Source organism: Furipterus horrens, unplaced genomic scaffold, assembly GCF_987537825.1.
Source record: "Furipterus horrens unplaced genomic scaffold, mFurHor1.1.pri manual_scaffold_9, whole genome shotgun sequence".
In the NCBI taxonomy this organism is placed as follows: domain Eukaryota; kingdom Metazoa; phylum Chordata; class Mammalia; order Chiroptera; family Furipteridae; genus Furipterus; species Furipterus horrens.
In genome coordinates, this window is record NW_028327179.1 from 65,343,644 (window position 1) to 65,367,735 (window position 24,092).

The 24,092-nt window shown below is 37.4% G+C and overlaps 1 protein-coding gene and 1 long non-coding RNA gene across 4 annotated transcripts in view; one reads left to right on the top strand and one right to left on the bottom strand.

Annotated features, from left to right (window-relative positions):
- LOC150001871 (uncharacterized) overlaps nucleotides 1-20,470 on the top strand; it is a 48,532-nt gene extending 28,062 nt beyond the window's left edge. For 2 of the 3 annotated variants that reach the window (XR_016513062.1, XR_016513063.1), the window contains exons 2-3: nucleotides 1,522-1,644; nucleotides 18,234-20,470. This is a non-coding gene — a long non-coding RNA (uncharacterized LOC150001871). The remainder of the gene's footprint in view (nucleotides 1-1,521; nucleotides 1,645-18,233) is intronic. The other variant, XR_016513064.1, reaches the window with a different exon arrangement.
- SMIM30 (small integral membrane protein 30) lies at nucleotides 16,939-18,309 on the bottom strand. The gene is made up of 3 exons (XM_090287390.1): nucleotides 18,227-18,309; nucleotides 17,725-17,818; nucleotides 16,939-17,303 (listed from the first exon to the last, which is right to left on the bottom strand). Exon 3 carries the CDS (start codon nucleotides 17,255-17,257, stop codon nucleotides 17,078-17,080), a length of 180 nt encoding a protein of 59 aa, XP_090143516.1. The 5' UTR covers nucleotides 17,258-17,303; nucleotides 17,725-17,818; nucleotides 18,227-18,309; the 3' UTR covers nucleotides 16,939-17,077.
- Nucleotides 20,471-24,092: the final 3,622 nt, after the last annotated feature.

Genomic DNA, 24,092 nt, shown 5'->3' on the forward strand with positions numbered 1-24,092 from the left:
TATTAGCATTCTTCAATCTTTGGTGGAAAGAGAAAGCATGCTCTCAGAGCCAGAGGAAAGCTGACTTATATAGACAGAAGTCTCCTCCCCTGGTCCCTAATTGGTCCATATTCATGCAAATGAGGACTCTAAATCCTTACAGTTTGATTGACCAAAAGCGTACTATCCTGATTGGTCAGAATGGAACCACTCTAATTGGTCAATGAAGAAGCTGATGGTGATAGAGCTGCACAAGTCCAATCTGATAGGGAAAGTTCTATTGGTTGAAACAGGATTCCAGGTACTTTTCTTTAAGGCTGGCTCAGGTGCAGAGAACAGTGCAGGCAAGTAGTTCAGTGCAGTGGTAGGTAGTTCAGTAAAGGCTTCTTGTGCATTTCATGAAAAGCCCCTGTGTAGAAATGGCTGCTAGACTCTGCTGTTTGCCTAGTTGGTTGGTTATGGTTTTGCTTTGTTGCTGTTTATTTTGCTTAGCTGGCCACCTGAGACCCCTTTTAATAGGTATTGTCTTTCTCAGGGCCCACAATATTCATTTTACAAAATATTTCTAGAAGCCAGGCATTGTGCTAGAAGCTAGGAATTAATGATTCAGTCCCTATCCTCTCAGAGCTTAGAATCCTGAGTCCTAAGATGGTGTTAATGTTGGTTGAGAGAGAGATAGGTACACAGAGATTCAAATACAGTGGTATGCACCTGATAGATGTAAAAAACGCTGTGTGGGCATACAGTAGACTATGTAACTCAGACAGGAAGGGTCCAGGAAGACATCCTAAAGAAGCACTGTTTAAGCCTAAGAAGGTTGGAATAAAGCAGGTGAACTTAGTGAAACTATACCAGGCAGAGGAAATAGCATGCAGAGCAGGGAAAGTGGGAGAATAGAGAGATGGAACAAACACAGTGCTTTCTAGGAGATGAATCAGTTTATATAACTGAAATCTAGAATGCAAGGTGGGTTGAGGTTCATGGACATAGGTTAGACTAGAAAAATAGAGGGGGACAGAAGAGCAGATTAAACTTTACTGAGGCTTGTAAAAAAATTCATGAAAACAATAAATCTATTAAAGTGTTTTGAGTTGAAATGTAACAGGATCATTCTGTTTAGAAAAGATTGCAGAGGGTTAAGATGGGAAGACAGAAGATCAATGAGGAGGTTGCTGTGGTTTTAATCCACACGATGATAGTGGTCTGAACTTGGGTAGGGCCATGAGGATGGAGATAAGTGGGTGGATGCTAGGCAAAATTTGGAGGTGGGTTCTATAGTACTTAGAGAACTGGATATGGAATGTGAGATGAAATTGCTATGCATCCTTTCAATTATGTCTTTGCCACTGGGAAGTTAGTGTCTATTAACCGAGTCTCACCAGTAGTGCCAGAAAAATGGGGTACATAAAAATGCAAGGTGGCTTGTTCCTGGATGCTGCCAGGCTAACATCAATTAGTGTGAGGGCTGTTTGCTCTGAGTAGGGGCTAGAGTTTGTTCTTATTCTTTCTTGAGACAATACCTAATTGTACATACTTTTTCAGTACAGAAAATGAGCTGCCCCTGCTGCAATTAATTGAAACCCAAAAATGTTCCAGATAATACAACAGTTTTCACTTAGGAGTTTGAAGAGAAAATCAGATCCTCATGCTGCTGAATGAAAATGGGTAATTACAATATTTTAACACAGACTTTATTACTTATTTTGACATAAAATATTGCTTTTTTTATTGTTGACACTATTGCACATGTCCTGGACCTTATTATTTTTTAAATTAGAAAAACTTTTTATGGAGCCACAAAATTCTATCACTAAGAAGCCTTTCAGAGATTACTGACAAATAATTTTATAAATGAAAATTGTAGAGGTTAAATTATTGGCTCAAGGTCAATTACCTGATAGTTGATTATTTTTGTTTCAAAATTCCACTGATGATGTCTTAAAAGGTGTTGATTAAACAAGTGAAAGTGGGCAAATATTATCACATAACCCATAAAATAGTTATATGTTGGTATCAAAATACCCAGCTAATTTTTGTGGCAAAATGAAAGGGTTGTTCTGACAAATGATCTAAAATACAAAATGGTATAGTTTCTGTTTAAGGTAATCATGCCTGATTCTCAATTATTTTATTATATGATTTATGCACATTTATCTAGAGCATAATTCTCTTCATTGATATTGAGAAATATGGTATTTATAATCTCAATTGGACCAAGTGCTGCATGATTAGCCCTTAAAAGTAATTAACCCTGTTGTATATAAAATTCATAATTACATTTCAGATTATCAAGTACCAACTAATATTTTCAAATTTTTAATCACCCAGATATAATAGATTCTTTGGAAATATGAGTGAGAGGGGTACTGTAGTTCCATAATTACAATCAATGAAATATTAAACCACACTTTAGTATTTTGTAGCCGTCATCTTTTTCTGGTCTCTCTGTGTTTTCCATTTAGATGTTAGATGTATATTATTTAATCAGAGAAATTATTTAGAAAAAGGAAGTTACTAAAAACTAAAAAAAAAATTTTAAATGCTATTCACACATATTTATTTATTTGGCACGGTTGTCACCTAAGAATATAAAGTCTGTCTGGGATCACTGAGTCAAAAGAGAAGCTTCCTCTTTATTCACTACCATAGAAAGAAAATATTAAACAAATTTTATATAGTTTATATTTTTATAACTTCTAAGGAGGAGAGATTAGTCAATGTATTTTTCCTGGTGGAATACAAACTGGACATGCTATTTTCTTGAACAGGCAGAACAAAATTCCCTGTGTCTTTTTAAATGAACTGAGCAGTTGCTGTTAAGATTTATTATGTCATGTAGGAAAAACCCATAGTTGAACATGTTAGAAATTACTGAAATAGAATTAATCAAATATTTCTCTCTTTTTTTCTTACTTTTTTTCCCGCTGAAAAGAGCCACGTACAAATTAAAAAACTTGGGGAAACTTTAAGGAAGCCAATTTTTTTTTTCTTCACAGATGTCTTTGAGTTTCAGCAATTCCGCTAGGGTGAGAGGAAAATTATGGCAAAGACAACTCAGGGAGCTCTCTGGTATTCTCCAACAGGCTGCCTAGGCCCAGAGCAATACATGACCTGACACCACCAGGGGCAGATCCATGAAGTGCAGATCAACCTAAGAAAGAGAAACAAACAAGAAGAGTAACAAAAATGGGGAGACAGGGGAACAACCCCACATCAAAAGGAAAGAAGGAATTCCCAGAAAGAGTGCGAAATGAAATAAAAAAAAGCAAACTGTCACATAAAATTCAAAATATGAATTATAGGAAAGCTCACTGAGCTCAGCAAGCTCAAAAAAAACTACAAAGAACTCCAGGGACTACTACAAGTAACTTACTAAAAATTACACCAGCAAGAAAAAGGACATAGAAGCTATCAATAAGAGCCAGGAGGAAATGAAGAATACACTCTCTGAATGGAAGAACATATTAGAAGGAATTAAAAGCAGCCTAGAGGAAGCAGAAGATCAGATCTGGAGGACAACGTAGACAAAAACTTCCAGACAGTGCAACAAAATATGAAAAGACTGAACAAGGATGAAGATGTTCTAAGACAGTTGCAGGACAAGATGAAACATAATAATATCCATATCATAGGAATTCCAGAAGGAGAAGAGCAAGGGATAGAAAATCTGTTTGAAAAGTTAATGACAGAAAACTTCTCTACCATAAGGAGAGAAAGAGTCACACAAGTCCAGGAAGCACAGAGGGTCCCAATGAAGATGAACCCCAACAGGCCCACTTCAAGACACATCATAAGTAAAATGGCAACATGCAAAGACAAAGAGAGAATAGTAAAAGCAGCAAGAGAGAAACAACTAATAACATACAAGGGAGCTCCAATAAGGCTATCATCTATTTCTCAACAGAAACACTGCAAGCCAGAAGGGAATGGCAAAAAATATTCCAAGAAATGTAAAACAAAGGCCTACAACCAAGAATACGCTACCCAGCAAGGCTCTCATTCATAATGAAAGGTGAAATAAGGAGTTTCCAAGACAAAAGAAGGCTAAAAGAATATATCTCAACCAAACCAGCATTGCAAGAGATGCTAAAGGGTCTGCTTTAAGAAGATGAAGAAACAGAGACAGAGAGGAACACAAGAACAAAGGGGGGTAAATGACAATGAATAAATACCTATTGGTAATAACCTTAAATGTAAATGAATTAAATGCTCCAATCAAAATACGTAAGATAGCTGAATTGATTAGAAAGCATGACCCACATATATGCTGTCTATAAGACACCTACCTTAGAAGAAAAGATCTACAGAGACTGAAAGTGAAGGGATGGAAAAAAGTATTTCAAGCAAATGGACATAAAAAAAAAGCTGGGGTAGCCATACTTAAATCAGACAAAACACAGTAAAGGCAAATAAAAGAGACAAAGAAGGGCATTTCATAATATTTAAGGGAAAAATCCATAAAGAAGATGTAACCCTTGTAAACATATATGCACCCAACTTAGGAGCACCCAAATATGTAAGAAAAATTTTGAAAGACTCCAGGAAAGATATAGACAGCAACACACTCATAGTAGGGGACTTTAACACTCCATTGTCAACAACGGACAGATCTTTGAAGCAAAGAAACACCAAAGATATTGAGGCACTGAACAACACTCTAGATCAAATGGACTTAGTCAATATATATAGAACATTTCACCCCAAAGAAGCAAAATATACATTCTTCTCAAGTGCACATGGAACATTTTCAAAGGTAGACTACATGGCAGGACACAAAACAAGCCTCAACAAATTCAAGAAAATTGAAATTATATCAAGCATCTTCTCAGATCTCAATGCCTTGAAACTGGAAATCAACCTCAAGAAAAAAACTCAAAAACATTCAAACTCATAGAGAATGAATAACATGCTATTAAATAATGAATGGGTTAACAATGACATCAAGGAAGAAATCAAAAAGTTTCTGGAAACTAATGATAATGAAGATACAACAGCCCAAAACCTATGGGATATAGCAAAAGCAGTCCTAAGAGGGAAGTTCAGAGCAGTACAGGCCTACCTAAAAAAGATAGAAGAATCTCTAATAAAAAAATTTAACCCTATAGTACAAGAACTAAAGGAAGAACAAGAAGCAAAGCCCAGAGTGAGTAAAAGGAAGAAAATCATCCAGATCAGAGCAGAATTAAATGACATAGAGACTAAACTAAAAATTCAAAAGATCAACAAAAGTAGGAGCTGGTTCTTTGAAAAGGTAAACAAAATTGACAAGCCTTTAATCAGGCTCAACAAGAAAAAAAAAGAGAGGACCCAAATAAATAAAATCAGAAATGAACGAGGAGAAATACAACTGATACCACAGAAATACAAAGGATTGTAAGAAATTATTACGAACAAATGTATAGCAAGAAATTTGACAACCTAGATGAAATGGACAAATTTCTGGAAACATATAATCTCCCAAAACTGAATCAAGAAGAAGCAGAAGCCTGAATTAACCAATAACAACTACTGCAATTGAAGCACTAATCAAAAAACTCCTGGCACACAAAAGCTCTGGATCGGATGGCTTTACAGGTGAATTCTACAAAACATTTAGGAAAGAACTAACTCCTATCCTCCTCAACTATTACAAAAAATCCAAGAAGAGAGAAGACTCCCAAACTCGTTCTATGAAGCCAGTATTACCCAAATTCCAAAACCAGGTCAAGACACGACAAAGAAAGAAAACTACAGGCCAATATCACTGATGAACACAGATGCTAAAATTCTCACAAAATATTGGCAAACTGGATTCAGCAACACATTAGAAAGGTCATACACCACGATCAAGTGGGATTCATCCCAGGGGTGCAAGGGTGGTTTAATATTCACATATCAATAAACGTAATACACCACATAAACAACACGAAAGACAAAAACCACATGATCATATCAATAGATCCTGAAAGACCATTTGATAAAGTACAATTCTCAGCAAAATGGGAATAGAGGGAGCATACCTCAACATAATAAAGGCCATATATGAGAAACCTGAAGCCAACATCATACTCAATGGGCAAAAACTAAAAGCATTCCCTCTGTGATCAGAAACAAGACAAGGATGTCCACTCTCTCCACTCCTATTCAATAGTCTTGGAAGTTCTAGCCACAGCAATCAGACAAGAAAGAGAAATAAAAGGCATCCAAACTGGAAAAGAGGAAGTAAAACTGTCATTATTTGCAGATGACATGATAGCGTACATACAAAACTCTATAGACTCCACAAAAAAACTGCTCAAACTAATAAATAAATTTGGTAAAATAGCAAAATACAAGGTCAATATTCAGAAATCAAAGGCATTTCTGTACACCAACAATAAAATATCAGACATAAAAACTAGGAAAAAAATCCCACTTACTACAGCAACAAGAAAAATAAAATACCTAGGAAAAAAACTTACCAAGAAGATAAAAGACCTATACTCAGAAAAATACATAACACTGAAGAAAAAAATAAAGGGAGATACAGATAAGTGGAAGCACATACCATGTTCATGGATGGAAGAATCAACATCATTAAAATATCCATATTACCCAAAGCAAATCATAGATTCAGTGCAATTCCCATTAAAATACTAATGACGTATTTCAGAGACCTAGAATAAATACTTCAAAAATTTATATGGAACCAAAAAAAAAGTTCCTGAATAGCCACAGCAATCTTGACAAAGAAGAACACAGTAGGAGGAATCACAGTGCCTGTACCAAACTATACTACAAGGCCATGTTAATCAAAACAGTCTGGTACTAGCATAAGAACAGACATATAGAGCAATGGAACAGATCAGAGAGCCCAGAATAAACCAAGGTCTATATGGTCAACTAATATTTGACAAAGAAGGAAGGAACATCAAATAGAGTGAAAAAGGCCTCTTCAACAAATGGTGCTAGGAGAACTGAACAGCGACATGCAAAATAAAAGAAACTAGACCACCCACCTACACCCTACACCAGTATAAACTCAAGATGGATAAAAGACTTCAATGTAAGCTGTGACACCATAAAAGTCATAGAGGAAAACATAGGCAGGAAAATTTCAGATATCCCACGTAGCAGTATTTTCATCAATATATTACCTAAGGGAAGGGAAATAAAGGAAAGAATAAACAAATGGGACTACATCAAACTAAAGAGTTTCTGCTCAGCAAAAGAAATATCAGCAAGATGAGAAGGGAACCAACTGTATGGGAAACCATATTTGCCAATGATACCTCAGACAAGAGACTGACCTCCAAAATATATTAAGAACTTATACAACTCAACACCAAGAAGACAGACAACCCAATTAAAAAATGGGCAAAGGACCTGAACAAACATTTCTCCTAAGAGGACGTACAGAAGGTTCATACACATATGAAAGAATGCTCAACATCACTAGCCATCAGAGATGCAAATAAAAACCACTATGAGATACCATTTTACACCTGTCAGAATGGCCATCATCAACAAATCAACAAACAACAAATGCTGGCGAGGATGTGGAGAAACAGGAACCCTACTGCACTGTTGGTGGGAATGCAGACTGGTGCAGCCACTATGAAAAACATTATGGAATTACCTCCAAAAACTAATAATGGAACTGCCTTTTGAACCAGCGATTCCACTGCTAGGATTATATCCGAAAAATCCTAAATCCCTAATTCAAAAAAACCTATGCACCCCTATGTTCATAGTAGCCCTGTTTACAATAGCTAAGTGCTGGAAACAGCTGAAGTGCCCATCTATAGATGAGTTTCAAAAAACTGGTACATTTACACAACGAAATACTATGTAGCAGAAAGAAGGAAGGAACTCCTGCCATTTGCAACAACATGGATGGAACTAGAAAGAATTTTGCTTAATGAAATAAGCCAGGCAAAGAAAGCAAAATACCATATGATATCACCTAATACAGGAAACAAATGAACAACACAAATGAGCAAAATTGGATCACAGGCATGTAAACAAGGAGCAGACCAACAGTGACAAGAGAGGAGGGGGGAGGGAGCAAAGGAGGGTAAAAAAGGGTCAGTCAAAAAAAACGAAAAAAATGACCCAGGGAAAATGTCAAAATTAATATATAATGAATTATTTAATATGGGATATGTTTGTACGCTTTTCTAAAAATATCCTTTTTAAATACAAATTAGTATTATTAGCTCCAGCTGCCCCAAATACCAATAATAATAACACCCAGTATGCCAAGTGTTTTACATGCATTATTTTATGTATTTCTTACTGATCTGTGAGGTTGATATAGTATCCCCATTTCACAGATAGGGAGACAGAAATTTTTAAAAAGTTGTGACTTGCTTAAGATCACATTTAAAATGGTGTGGTTATCTATTTAGGTCTGTTGGATTCCAGAACTTTAGCCTTTAACCCCTATTGTGATTCCATCAGAGACTGACAATGCGAATCTCTGATAGATGGTTCCAATGCAGAGAATTCTCCTCTCTTCATTATGTAGCTGCAGGATCTGAAGCTAAATAACGTTTCCTACAGCTAAGGCTGGAAATAATATTTGATAAGTTTCTGCAGAGCTTAGAAGAATTAAGATGCTAAAGGTGCATGAGATGTGTAGTTACTGAGATTTCCTAGACATGGCTAGTTCCTTCAGTTAGTACATTTGGTATAACAATAGTTTTTCAAGAAGCTGCCACTTGTACTCTCTATGCTGAGACAAAATATGAATACAGCTCCTTTTTTCATTCTTCATCTGCACTCCTGCATTCTTCATTGTTAGTCATACTTCCTAGTTGAGCTTATTGGGTAAGACAGAAATAAACAATACATTGGATGGGTGAAGAGGGTAGGGCGGATGTGGGAGATCACAGGACAAAAGTCTGTGAGTGAAATATCTTATGTTTTATCTTTCCAGAAAATTCACTCTTTAAATATGCACACAGACTTCTGCTTCCAGGAAGATGGAGACTTCCTTTTTGCTAGTTGTCCCACTAAATACAGTTAAAAACCCTGAAAAATAAAAATATTCTGAAAGGTGGAAAGAAGGCAGACTGTCTAGGACCTCAGGAATAGAAGAAAGATATGAAGTAAATTCTCTGGGTTTTCTTTTTGCCTCATAAACCTCTAATTAGATGTTGGAGAAGCTGGCAACCAAGAAATGTGCTGGGCTCAGACATGGCCATGGGCCAGTGGAGACCATGTTGGGGGAGTCTGGACATCCACTTCTACCACAAGGTACCCCACCCTGAGGGTCAATGGAGGCCATGGAGAGCAGTAATGAGGTGTTCCCTGGACTTCTACCTCTATCTGGCAGTAACGAGGCAGTATCTTCCCTTCCCCTAAGAGAGTGGTATCAGAGGAGGCCTGAAAAAATACAAGATTTAAATAAGACCAAGAGTTTTTTTAATATAATATTCACAATGTCCTGGTATCAATGAAAAAATCACTCATGATACCAAGGAAGATGTTAACTTGAATTAGAAAAGACAATAAAAATGTCAATAGTGACATGATACAGATGTTAGATTAATCTGACAAGAATTTGAAAGCAGCCATTACAAAAGTGCTTCAACTAACAATTACAAACATGCTTGGAACAAGTAAAATAAATAGAAGGTCTCAGCAAAAAAATAAGTTGCAAAGAAAGGCCAAATAGAAAATTTAGAACTAAAAACAAAATAGCAGAATCAGTGAACTTGAAGATAGATCACTAGAAATTACCCAGTCTGAACAGAATACATAAACAAACAAACAAACAATAATTAGTGAGCCTTGGGGACAAGTGGGGCTATAACAAAAAGAGAAATGAATGGTGCTGAAAGAATATTTGAAAAAGAGTGGCTAACAATTACTTAACTTTGGGAAAGACATAAACCTATAAGTTTAAGAACCTGAGTGGTCCCCAAACAGCATAAACCCAAAGATAAGACACATTACATTCAACCTTCTGAAAATTAAGGATAGTGAAAAAAAGTCTTGAAAGCAGCCAGAGAAATGATGTAGGAAATACATTGATTTTTGGCATTAGAACAATAGGCTTGTAACCAGCACATTTTTACTGGACTCAACTGAGTTAACATGTATAAAGCATTTACTGGACATCTACAAGTTATACTGGGCACCTAGGGGACATTTTCAATCCCATTTTTTCCCCTAATTGCTTCTATAGCAGGTGCTATGCCTCAGATCAAATCAAGGAATTCCAGAATTGGAAAAAAATCTCTCACACACACAAAAAATCATATAAGAGCAGAAATTGGTAAATTGGGAGTTCAGGATGGACTTCACCTCTGTGAACTCGCTAAAATTAATCTAAAAATGCCACCACGTATATGCATTTTTCTCAGAAATGAGCATATCTTTTGTCAGATTCTCATAGAAGCTGGTGGGCCCCCAAAGGTTAAGAGCCACTGTAAGAGTTTCTGCTCTTTTCAGGCAAAACCATGTAACCTAACTTAGATAGATGAGAAGAAAGTCTAAAAATAGACAAAGTATTCCCAGTTGTATTCACCAAAATTCTTGAATGCAAGATGAATCCAAGATGGTGGAGGAGTAAGTGGAAGCTACACTATCCTCCTGCCAGGACCAATCTGGAATTACAACTTAATTGTGGAGAAATCATCTGGAATAACCAACTGAACACTAGCTGGACAGAAGCCTTATAATCATGGACAGACAGAAGAAATCACTTCATCACATGTCTGGTATGGAGCATGGAGGAGGTGCGGGAGGCTGGCTGGGCTTCTAAAGGTGGCAGCTGAAGGTATGGAGAAGTATTTCAGTGCCCCAAGGGTTCCCCCTGGAAGTGTGGGGTCTAAACCCCAAGCTGGGCCATCCAGCCTACAGCATCAGAGCCAAGAGTAAACCAGATAGCATCCAGCTTTGAAAAGCGAAAAGCGACTGGGTTTTTTTTAATTTTTATTTTTTTTATGCTGGCCTGAGAGAAACTGCTGGAAACACAGAGTGATTCTTAAAGGGAAAATGCACAAAATTTTATTTGCACACACTTACCCAGGGCTCTGGTAGAAGGAGGGCAGAGTGGAATAGAGACACTTGAGGAGAGTTCAGGGCAGTGGCTTCAGGGAGAGAACTGAGGGAGCAGACAATGGGACCTCAGTAATGACTCATCCCCCATACTGCAGGAGCCATCTAGTTCAGGCAGACCACTCACCTCCAAGTGGCATCAACCTAAGGGAAAGCAATAGCCCTGCCCACAGGAATTAGCCCAATCCTGGGGCTTAAGCTTGAGTGCTGATTACAGATTGACTAGATTAACAACTGAAGGAGACAGCCACAGGCAGTAGAACACCTGTACTCTCTAACAGGCTGCCTAGGCCAAGACTGAGACATGATCTGACATCACAAGAGGCAGATCCAGAAAGAGAAGAAACTCATCTCCTACCACAGAAGGTCACATCACAAAGAAGGAAGTCAAAGCAGATCAATCTAAGAAGCAGAAAGAAATAAGACTAGTCACCTAAATTGGGGAGACAAAGAAACAACCCCCAATCAAAAGGAAATGAGAAATCCACAGAAAGGTGTTAAATGAAATAGAGGCAAGCAAACTATCAGACATGGAATTTAAATTAATGGTTATAAGGAAGCTCAATGAGCTCAGTGAGCTCAGAGAAAACTACAAAGAAGTCCAGGGGAATTACAAAGAGCTCCAGGGAAGCTACAAGGAACTTACTGCGAACTATATCAGCATTAAAAAGACATAGAAACTGTCAATAAGACCCAGGAGGAAATGAAAAACAAAATATCTAAAATGAATAAATAAGCAGGAATAGATTAACAGAAGGTTGGATGAAGCAGAGGATTAAATCAGTGAGCTGGAGGACAGAGTAGAAAAAAATTCCCAGAGAACAACAAAAAGAAAAAGGCTCAAAAAGAACAAAGAGGAATTCAGAGAAATACAGAACAACATGAAATGTAATAATATCCATATAATATCAACACTAGAAGGAGAAGAAGGGGGAAAGGAATAGAAAATCTTTTAAGAAGTAATGACAGAAAAGTTCCCCTAAATTGATGAGAGAAAAAGAGATGCAATTGCAGGAAGCAATGAAGATGAACCCAGAGATGCCTACTCCAAGACACATCATAATTAAAATGGCAAAACTTAAAGACAAAAAGAAAATCCTAAAGGCAAAGAGAAAAACAGCAAGGAGCCCCACTAAGGCTATCAGCTGATTTCTCAACAGAAACACTCCCAGCCAGAAGGGAATGGCAAAAAATATTCCAAACAACAAAGACTACAACTAAGTTGTATTGCCTACAACTAAGACTTCTCTACCCAGCAAGGCTTTCATTCAAAATGGGAGGTGAAAAAAATGACTTTCCCAGACAAAAGAAGGCTAAAAGAATACATCTCCACCAAATCAGTATTGCAAGAGATGCTACAGGGAATGCTTTAAGATGAAGAAAAAGAGAGAGGAACACAGTTACAAAGGAAAAAAATGACAATGAGTAAGCACTGATCAAAAATAACCTTAAATGTAAATGGGTTAAATGCTGTAATCAAAACACATAGGATAGCTGAATGGGTTTAAAAAAACATGACCCACACATATGCTGTCTACAAGAGACCCACCTCAGAACAAAAGATCTACACAGACTGAAAGTGAAATGATGGAAAAAAATACTTCAAGCAAAGAGACATGAAAAAAAATCAGGGGTAGCAATACTTCGTCGGCAGCCGTCCGTCTCGAGAGACGATGGTGTAGCTTCTTAAGAGTCTATCTGCACCGCCGAGAATGGCTGTGCAGTCCGACTCGGGAGTGACACGGTATCTGTCTCCTCCCGTGTTGAATCGACATCTTGCGATGACGCTGGAGTGTCCTCTCCAGTGGAGCTGAAGCTACAGAGCCTGGGCAGGGTGATATGGAGGGTCTGCTGTTGCCCATGCAGCAGACCCCCCCTCTCTTCGCAGCTGAGGGATCCAAGGGAAAGACGGAGTCAATACAGCTTGGCTTCAGGTGCGCCGCAGGAGTTGCCGGTGTTGACTACAACGTCAAACCGCCTTAGGGACTCCGGCTCCGGATTTTCTGTCGGGGTTTACTCCCTTAGCCTTTCCCCTGAAGAGGTATGCCGCAAGGCAGTGGAGGTTTTTTGGAGTCAGAGTTTTCCTTCTCTGATGTGCCCTGACTGGAAGATCGAACCAGCGACACTTAGCTCGCAGGCCGACGCTCAATCCACTGAGCCAAACCAGCCAGGGCCAAAGCAATAAGTAAAACTGTCATTATCTGTAGATGACATGATATTGTACATAGAAAACCCTATAAGACTCCAGCAAAAAACTACTTGACCTAATAAGTGAATTTGGCAAAACAGTGGGATACAAATTCAATATTCAGATATCGAAGGCTTTTTTGTATACCAACAATGAAATATCAGAGACAGAAACTAGAAAAAAAGTCGCATTGACTATAAATAAATTAAGTATCTAGGAATATAGTTAACCAAGAAGGTAAAGTCCTATAGTTGGAAAATTACAGAACACTGAAGAAAGAAATTAAGAAAGATACAAATAAATGGAAGCATTTGCCATGTTCATGGAGGGGAGGAATTAACATCATTAAAATGTCCATACTACCCAAGGCAATTAAGAGATTCAATGCAATCCCTATTAAAATACTAGTGACATTATTTCACAGATCTAGAACAAATATTTCAAATATTTATATGCAACCAAAAGTTACCTGAATAGGCTCAGCAATCATGAGAAAGAAGAACAAAGTAGGAGGAATCATAATACCTGATATGAAACTACATTACAAGGCCATTGTAATCAAAACAGTCTGGTACTGGCATAAGAACAGACATATAGATCAATGGAACAGAGTAGAGAACCCAGAAAAAAATCCATGACTCTATGGTTAATTAATATTTGTCAAAGAGGGGAGGACTGTAAAAGGGAGTGAAAATAGCTTCTTCAACAAATGATGCTGGAAGAACTGGACAGGGACATGCAAAAAAATGAAACTAGACCACCAAGTTACATCATACACTAGAATAAACTCAAGATGAAGAAAGGCTTAAATGTAAGCTGGGCCACCATAAAAGTTCCAGAGGAATACATAGGCACTAGAATTTCAGATATCCTATGCAGCAATATTTTCACTGATATAGGGAAATATCAGTGGCAAGGGAAATAAAGGAAAGAATAAACAAATGGGACTACAGCAAACTAGAAATTTCTGCTTAGCAAAAAAACAAAAAAACCAGCAGTAATTGAAAAGGGAACCTACTGTATGGGAAAAACATATTTGCCAATGATACCTTGGACAAGGGTTTGATCTCCAAAATATATAAAGAACTTACATGACTCAACACCAGGAAGACAGACAATCCAATTAAAAAATAGACAAAGGATCTTAGCAGATACTTCTCCAAGGAGGACATACAGAGGGCCCATAGGCATATGAAACGATGCTGAATATCACCAGCCATGAGAGAGATGCATATTAAAACCACAATGAGATATCACCTCACAGTGGTCAGACTGACCATCATAAACAAATCAATGAACAGCAAGCACTGGCAAGGACTGGGAGAAAAGGGAACCCTTGTGCACTTTTGTGGGAATGCAGACTGGTGCAGCCACAGTGGAAAGATGTATGGAATTTCCTCAAAAAACTAAAAACAACTTCTGTTTGATTCAGTGATTCCACTATTAGGATTATACCCAAAGAATCCTGAAACACCAATTCAAAAGAACCTATGCACCCCTATGTTCATAGCAGCACTATTCACAATAGCCAAGTGCTGGAAACACAGTGGATGAGTGGATCAAAAAACTGTGGTGCACTTATACAATAGAATACTACACAGCAGAAAGAAAGAGGAACTGTTACCTTTTGTGACAGCATGGATGGAACGGGAGAGTATTATGCTTAGTAAAATAATCCAGGCGGTGAAAGACAAATAGTGTATGATCTCACCCAATACTGGAAACTAACAAACTAACGAGCAAAACAGAACCAGAGGCATGGAAATAAGGAACAGTCTGACAGTAACCGGAGGAGGGGGGGACAGGAGAAGAGGGGAAAGAAGGGGAAGGGTCTAGTCAAGGAACACTTATAAATGACTCATGGATATAGACAACAGGGTGGGTATTAACAAGTGGGAGCAGGGGTGGTGTTCATGGCAGGGGAGAGCAATGGGGGAATAATTGGGACAACTGTAATTGAACAAAATACAATAAATACAATTTTAAAAATTATTGAATGCCTCTTTATAATTATCTACTCTTAAGGGAAAAATAGAAAAATAGCAGTTTTCTAATTCCTTACATGTTCATTAAAGAATGTTTGCCTGTAGCCTTATTTTGAACATTTAAAAAATAATATCTGCAGGTGACTAAATTACTAATGCACTATAATTTAAAATGTACTTTACATTTGAGTCCAATGGAAAAGTTCAGGCATACAGCAGCCTCTCTACCTCCATCAATACCAATGGACTAGTTTTTAAGAGACAGGACAAACTGTCCCAACAAGCTGCATACCTTTTTCCATCTTAAAAAAAAAAGCATATAAAATGAAGTTCTATAATGACACAATCTGTAAATGCCAATTTATCTGAACAAATGTTAGAGCTTTCTTTGGTGGAAAAAAAAACAAAACAGCTGTGACAAAAACAGATCCATTCAGTTTTTATAATGTCTTTATATTGTGGCTGTCCCTCACTCCTTGTACCATCCACCAAATTCCTCATTAGCCAATTCAGCTTACACTTGCAGAAGAAATGCATTGTAAACAGAATTTAAATTGCTGCTGCCTGTTTTCTGACCAAAATTAAGGTTTGCAATGTCACCTGGAAGTTAGAGATTAAATAATGCATTATTTTAGGAAGAAACTTGACAGTAAGACACTAAAATAGTTTGATTTATTCAGATTATTCTATGGTGGTTGTACCTACAGAATCAAAAGAATCACTGGGGGCCCTTTTTAAACACAGAATTCTAGGATCCACCTACAATGACTACAACACAATGGAGAGGGATCGGGAATTTGAGTTTTATCCAGTGCATTGGGTGATTCTTGGACTCAAACAGTTTAGAGCAATAGTCTTAAAACTTAAATGTGTATACAAATTAGCCTGGGCTCTGAAACAAATGCAAATTATGATCCGATTGGTCTGGATTGTGCCTGAGATTCTGCATTTCTAACGAGTCCTCAGGTGATATTGTTGGTTTGGGAACACTTTAAGTAGCATGTCTCATTGGGCTAGTGTAAAATCAATACAAACCACATTTCCTTCCTCTCCTACCTTGATTATGCCTATTTCTCAGTTTTCACTTACTGTGACTCTATAAGCTAATAGGATCAGTTAAGGTCAGGTATCCTGCGCTTCTTACTTAGCTCATATAAAAAGTCCACACAAAGAAGCAATAGCTTAAACAAAAAATAGACATCATACATTAACTTACAACCTAATGGGTTTATATTTAAGATAGTATTTCTCACAATTGGGTGCTACTCATTTAATATAGTTTTAACATTGTATCTCTTCTCTATTTCCAGTGTCAATACAAAATCTTTTTTTTACGTTAAATATTTTCTCCATTTCAATGTTAGATACACTGAATGCATTTTTCAAACCTTTTTCTTCCTAGGTAATAAAAGTTTTCAGTTTTGACTGACTATATTTGATATCTAACATCTAAGTACAATATTAACTTCGGAGATAACAAAACAAAAATCTAATAAAATATAGAGAAAAGACTCCCCAACAATGCAGGAGGAAGTGATTACAACTGAATAGTGACAACTTCCTAGAATCCTGGACAAGAGTTTCCTTCTTCCAATTTCATTGCTTTGAGAAATCTGAGACTATTAAATATTAATTATGCAAATATCAGCAATATTACTTACTTGACCCACTTTCTAACTAGCAAATACAAGTTATAGACTGCATTTTTCAAGCACTATTTCTCGTGAAAAAACAATTTTTTCCATTTAACATATTTATTCCCATTTACAGGGAAAATAATAATGTAAAATTACCCAATTTATTGTTGCTTGGGAACTTTCAAACACCAAAGCTCTGTTTCTAACATCAATAACTCAAATATTTTCAGGTGAGATTTGATTTAGGTGGCCCTTCAAAGTCATAACTCTCCATTTCTCTTCCGTGCATATATCCCCAAACAAGCACAAAGGCCTGTAATGCAGAGAACCACACCTAAAAAGAGAGCAATCGTATCTCCCGCTTCTACTCCTTCAACAACAGGCAACAGCAAGAGCAGTGAAATGAGGACTAAGAACAACTGTGCTGAAACTGAGGTCATGATGTTGGGACCTTGGGAATGGCTGGATCTTGAGCGCTGAAGTTTTCTAGAAATTAAACATGGAAACAAAAAGGAGCCATTAAAATTCCTACCTTTTTAAATTACAGTAGGAATACATGACAAACAGTCTACACAACCTTTCAAATTTAAATTTCAGAAACGTCTCATTTCACTGCGAAAAAAACTAAGGGAAGTAAAAGGTACTCAAGATGGTCATATGAGGCTATCTTCCCTTCTCATAATTAACTGATTCGACACTCTGCAACGCCAACACGTGAGAATCAAACACATTAATCACAGAACATAATTAAGAACAGAAAACGTGCAAGTCATTCACCGGGAAACTTAAAATATCCTAGTGAATAAAAATTACATTTTCTTAGGGTCTCCCCCATCCAGGAAATGCAGACAAATCTGGTCACACAAATAAAACTCTATAAAGTTGTGGGGAATTGGTTATGACTTACCAAAAAAACGATATATGTATAATTTTATCTGACTCGAAATACTCCCTTCCTGGTGCTCCGAATGCTGAAGCTAAGAGGTTCCACGTGACAAGGCCTATTATCAGATGAGGAAGGGAAGATTTAAAAATTACTCCTCATTATCATTACTATTACTATTATTATTATTTTAAGGGGGCAGCTACAGTCAGTGCAGATCAGGGAGGTAGTACGGAAGAGGGAAGAATGAGTAATAACTAGAGAAAACAGTTTGTTCAAGCAGGGGTATTAGACTTAAGGTCGGTCAATTCGTCCATACAGGAAAAACTGAAAAAAGAAAAAAAAAAAAATCGTAGCAAGAGACACGTTCGTTCGAGAACTTAATGTTAAGATATTAAAAAAAAAAAAAACAAAAAAAAAAAAAAACAACTCCCTGCTGTGGCCGGGCAGGGTGCAAATTTGCCCCCTGTCTTACAAACACGCTGTAGCACCCCAACTACCCTTTCTAAGACAGTTCTTACATTACCTTACAGGAAGGAGCCATTACAGGAATGGCGAGAAGGACGGCGTCTCTAAACTACAGTTCCCACAATCGCCGCAGCCCACGACTCCCGGGATGCACCAGTGAGCTCCTTCTGACTGGCTGTGCTCTATGGGAGTAGAAGAGTAGCGAGTAAGGGACTTTACTACATGTCCCAATGTTTTACAAAGTAGTTTAGTGTATTTGTACGAAAGCCACTTAATAGAACACAAAATGACAGCAACATTTTTTTTTTTTTTACTCTATTTAAACAAGACGTTATGGCTTTTTCTTCCATTAAAGTGAAGACAGAACAGCAGGAAGAGATCACCTGAGCAGAGCCGTCTGTTTAGGGTGCTTTTAAACTAGCTGCTTCCACAATTTTGAAACAGAATCCACTGCCACTATCTAACAAATGTTCCTTATGAGTTTAATCCTTTTTAACCAACGGAGGGAAAACAATATGACATTTTGGAAAATGTTAAAGCCAGTTTTAGAGAGTGGGAGGGCAGGGAAAGTTTAGGAAAAAATGTTTTAACTCTGGTTCTGAGTTTCCCTATTAGTTCAAGAGTGCAGTATATGGTACACTTTAGTGATTGCTTCTCAATCATGTTTTATGATAACCACTCTAAATGTCCCCAAATATTTGTGAAAAGATATAAAATTATTCCTTTTAAATCATAAGAATGAACTGTTTCCATATACGTTATAACCCGTTATGAGTCTTTTAAAGTCAGATATCTGTGAAATCCTCACTGTACCTTTCCAGTCACTGATTCTTCTCAACTCTCATTGACTGACTCCACAATTTATTTTGACACCCTCAGATTGTCAGTTATTAACGATGTGGGTTAAGGACGAAGTAACCCACCATATCTGAAAGTCTCAGCCTCTCAGATACATTTTCTCAGATATAAATAGCATGTTGGTTATCTTTTTCTTACACATTACTAATCTCTCTAGACTATTAGCAAAACTTTATATTCCTACATCAACACACACCCAGGAAGTACTCAGTAATTTTGGCCAAAAATTATTTGGCTAATAATAATAAATAAATGTGCCTACAAGATTTTATGAGACAAATACCAAACCAAGATGTCTTGCAATTTAAAAGTCTGAGGATAACTACACTCAAGGGGGTTTGCTGTTGAGGGTGCTCCAGGCAAGAACTAGACATGGTTAACACAGATAGTATTATTTACTTTCAACAAGTAAAGGAGATAGGGTATTCACATCCAAACCTCTGTCTCCCAGAAAAGCTTAGACATTGCTCATATACAATATTTTGTCAATTACATGTTGATTTTTTTCTTTGTAGTTGGCTACTTTAATGGGGTAAGTTCCTGTCAGTTTCATCTAGTTTACAGCTGCATCTACAAAATACTGTGCTACATTTTAATATTTAGCAAGAGTAGCATTTAGTAAGAACAGCCCAGACCTTGAGACCCTTTTCCTAACGTTGTCCACATTGTTTCTCTAAACTTGATTATTTCAGCAAGTTCTATCTTTGCCTCATTTTCTTTATCTATTTTTAGTTTTGTACCTTTTTAATAAATTATATTTGAATATGAGATATTTTTATGGATTCCAAAATATTATTTTATATTCTGGTGTGAAAGTTTTTGTGTATTTAATTTTTCCCTATATGTTTATTTAAGTTAGCTCAAGTCAGCAGAGACTACTTTAAAGTTAGTGCTACTGTAGGGACACCAAATATTCCCTGTAAAAAAAGTTTCAAAGGTCTGCTAAATATGTAAGTATGTAAGGGTTTTAAATGTTCTTTGTAAAAAGTAGCAAGGACTTGCTAAAAGGCCTTGGAAAAAGAAATGTAAAAAGGAGTGTTATAGCAATTAGGGATTTACATGCTAAAAGCTCCTCAGCCTCTATCACCTCCCATTTGCTTGCTTGTGTCTGGTTTATAACATTTATGAAGGTTGTGCTTTGCAGAATGTCTAGGCCTTTGAAGATAAATTGCTTCACCGGGAGTTTGTCCCTGGCTGAAGAGCTATGCTGCTGCCAGAGATAACCTTATAGACTTCCGAATTTCTGTTCCTGTTACTGCCAAGACATTCCTGCAGTCCTGCCCAGCCCCCTCTTCCTAAGGCTGTTTCCTGCCAAAGAAGAAACAAAGAGACTGCACGAGTATAAAAACCCGGCGTTTAGACTCCATTGTAGGTTGGAGCATGTTAAAGACCAGTTCAGGGTCTGCCCAACTCGGCCATTATTAAAATCCTTTGATTAACTTTATACACTGCTTCAGAGTGTTCAATCCCACCTATGTAGCCGTAACACTATTACAGACTTGTTTCTATGTACCTTAACATTGAAGATGATAATTTGTTTTTAAGTTCAAAGAGGCTGTAGATGGTAAAGTGCTTATATATATATGTATATATATATATATATATACATATATATATATATATCGTCGTCATCGGCAGCCGTCCGTCTCGAGAGACGATGGTGTAGCTTCTTAAGAGTCTATCTGCACCACTGAGAATGGCTGTGCAGTCCGACTCGGGAGTGACATGGTAGTATCTGTCTCCTCCCGTGTTGAATCGACATCTTGCGATGACGCTGAAGCTACAGAGCCTGGGCAGGGTAATATGGGGGGTCTGCTGTTGCCCATGCAGCAGACCCCCCCTCTCTTCGCAGCTGAAGGATCCAATATATATATATATATTGTATATATATATATATACAATATATATATATATATATATATTACAGTTTTATAGTAAAAGATCAATTAATGACTTTGTCCATCTGAAAAACAGTGGCATAAGTTTGTACAGGCATATTTTGGGCCCCCATAGTTTAAAGATAAAATTGGCTAATTTCTGCTAACCAACACCCACTCCAGTCAGGCACTTTAACAAAGGTTATGGTCTTGTTTGCTTTATTACATCCCTAGTTTCCCGAATAGCATGGCATCCTAGTTTTCAGTTTTGTTTTCTGCTACCCTAACTAGTAATTTTTTAAATCAGATAATTTATATCTGTGCTTAAAACTCTCCCATTGTATCATGTTAAATCCAAGCTCCTTATCAAGACCCACGAAGCCCTAAACATTCTGCCCTCTGCCTGCCTCTTTGATGTCAACCAACCACCTGTCCATGCTCATTACATTTCAATCACACTTTATTGCTGTTTCTCTTTTGTTTAGATTTTTTTTTATTGCTATGCTATTACAATTGTCCCAAACTTCACCCTTTTGCCCTTCTCCACCCATCCCACACCTCCACTCCTATAGTCAATACCCACATTCTTGTCCATGTTCCAAGGTCATTCATATATATCCTTTAACTAGTCCGTTCCCCTTCATTCCACAATTATACTTCTCGCCCATCCCCTCTGTTCCGTGTTTCCATGTCTGTGGTCCTATTTTGTTCGTAAGGTTACTTTGTTCATTAGATTCCTCTTATAGGTGAGATCACATGGTATTTATCTTTCACCAACTGGCTTATTTCACTTAGCATAATATTCACCAGTTCAATCCATGCTGTTGCAAAAGGTAGCGGTTCTTTCTTTCTGCTGCGTAGTATTCCATTGTGTAAATATACCATGGTTTTTTGATCTACTCATCTACTGATAGGCACTTGTAAACCATGAACATGGTATATGCTTCTTATTTATATCTTCCTTAATTTCTTTAGTGTTCTCTAGTTTTCTGAGTACAGGTCTTTTACATCCTTGGCAAAATTTATTTCTAGGTACTTAATTTCTTGTTGCTGTAGTAAATGGGACATTTTCCCTACTGTCTGTTTCTGATATTTCATTGTTGGTGTGCAAAAATGTCATTGATTTCTGAATATCGACTTTGTATCCTGCTATTTTGCCAAATTCACTTATTAGATGGAGTAGGTTTTTGGTGGAGACTGTAGGGTTTTCTTTTTCTTTTTCAAATTTTTTAAAATTGTTTTTCTATTATACTTCTTTCATTTTTCCCACTTTGCTCTCTCTCCCCTGTCCAACCCACCTACCCCGTTTCCCACAGTCAATCTGTTATGGCTACATAGGCGAGATTGAACACTCTGAAGCGGTGTATAAAATAAGCAAAGGATTTTAATGGTTACTGGCAAGTCGGCTAGACCCTGAGCTCATCTCTAACAAGCTCCCACCTCCTGGGATTTTTAGGCAGGGGCTTATATACTGGTAATTCCCCTTTACTTCTTCTTTGGTGGAAAACAGCCTTAGGAAGAGGGGGGCTGGGCAGGACTGTAGGAATGTCTTGGCAGTAACAGGAACAGAAATTCGCAAGACCGTAAGGCTATCTCCAGGGGCAGCATAGCTCTCCAGCCAGGGATGAATTCTTGCAAAGCAATTTATCTTCAAAGGGCCAGATATTCTGTAAAGTATAACTTTCACAAATGTTACAAACAAGACACAAGCAAATGGAAGGTGATAGAGGCTGAGGTGCTTTTAGCTTATATAAACAAGACACAAGCAAATGGAAGGTGAAAGAGGCTGAGGTGCTTTTAGCTTGTAAATCACCAATTGCTACAACCCTCCTTCCTACATTCCTTTCTCCAAGGCTTTTTAGCAAGTCCTTGCTACTTCTTACAAAGAACATCTGAAACCCCTACATATTTACATATTTAGCAGACTTTTGAAACTTTTTGCAGGGAATATTTGTTTGCCCCTACAAGTCCTCATTTAGTTGTCTGTGTTCAATGGTCATTAATAGTTGTTCCTTGACTAGAACCTTCCCCTTCTTTCCCCGCTTTCCCCATTCCCCCTCCCCTCTGGTCACTGCCAGTCTCTTCCTTGTTTACATGCCTCTGGTTCTATTTTGCTCATTGGTTGTTTTGTTCATTAGATTTCTGTATTAGGTGAGATCGTATGGGTATTTGTCTTTTGCTGCCTCGCTTATTTTACTTAGCATAATACTCTCCAGTTCCATCCATGCTGTGACAAAAGGTAGGATTTCCTTCTTTCTTTTTGCTGTGTAGAATGCCATTGTGTAAATGTACCACAGTTTTTTTTGATCCACTCATCCACTGATGGGCACTTAGGCTGTTTCCACCACTTGGCTATTGTAAATTGTGCTGCTATGAACATAGGGGCACACGGATTCTTCTGAATTGGCATTTCAGGATTCTTTGGGTATAATCCTAACAATGGAATCACTAAATCAAAAGGAAGTTCCATTTTTAGTTTTTTGAGGAAGTTCCATACATTTTCCATGGTGGCTGCACCAGTCTACATTCCTACCAACAGTGCACTAGGGTTCCCTTTTCTCCACATCCTCATCAGTACTTGTTTGTTGATTTGTTTATGATGGCCAGTCTGACCAGTGTGAGATGGTATCTCATTGTGGTTTTTATTTGCATCTCTCTGATGGCTAGTGATGTTGAGCATTCTTTCATGTGCCTATGGGCCCTCTCTATGTCTTCTTTGGAGAAGTGTGTGTTCATGTCCTTTGCCCATTTTTTAATTGAATTATCTGTCTTCCTGGTGTTCAGTCGTGTAAGTTCTTTATATATTTTGGAGATCATACCCTTGTCTGAGGTATCATTGGCAAATATGTTCTCCCATATGGTTGGTTCCATTTTCATCTTGCTGATATTTTCTTTCGCTGAGCAGAAACACTTTAGTTTGATGTAGTCCCATTTGTTTATGCTTTCCTTTATTTTCTGTGCCCTAAGAGATATATTAGGAAGGGTACTATATAAGATTTGAAATAAAAATAAAGTTAAAAATATATTAAAGTTAAATAAAAAGAATGAAAAATAAAAGACAAAAATAGTGAATTAGTGGAATATTATTGAAGAAAACAAGAAAAGTTAGAGGGTTATGTGAGAGAAAAATTAACACAAATTCTGAAGAAAAATGAGATGGAATTTGTCTCAGCAGAGTTTTGTGTTTGC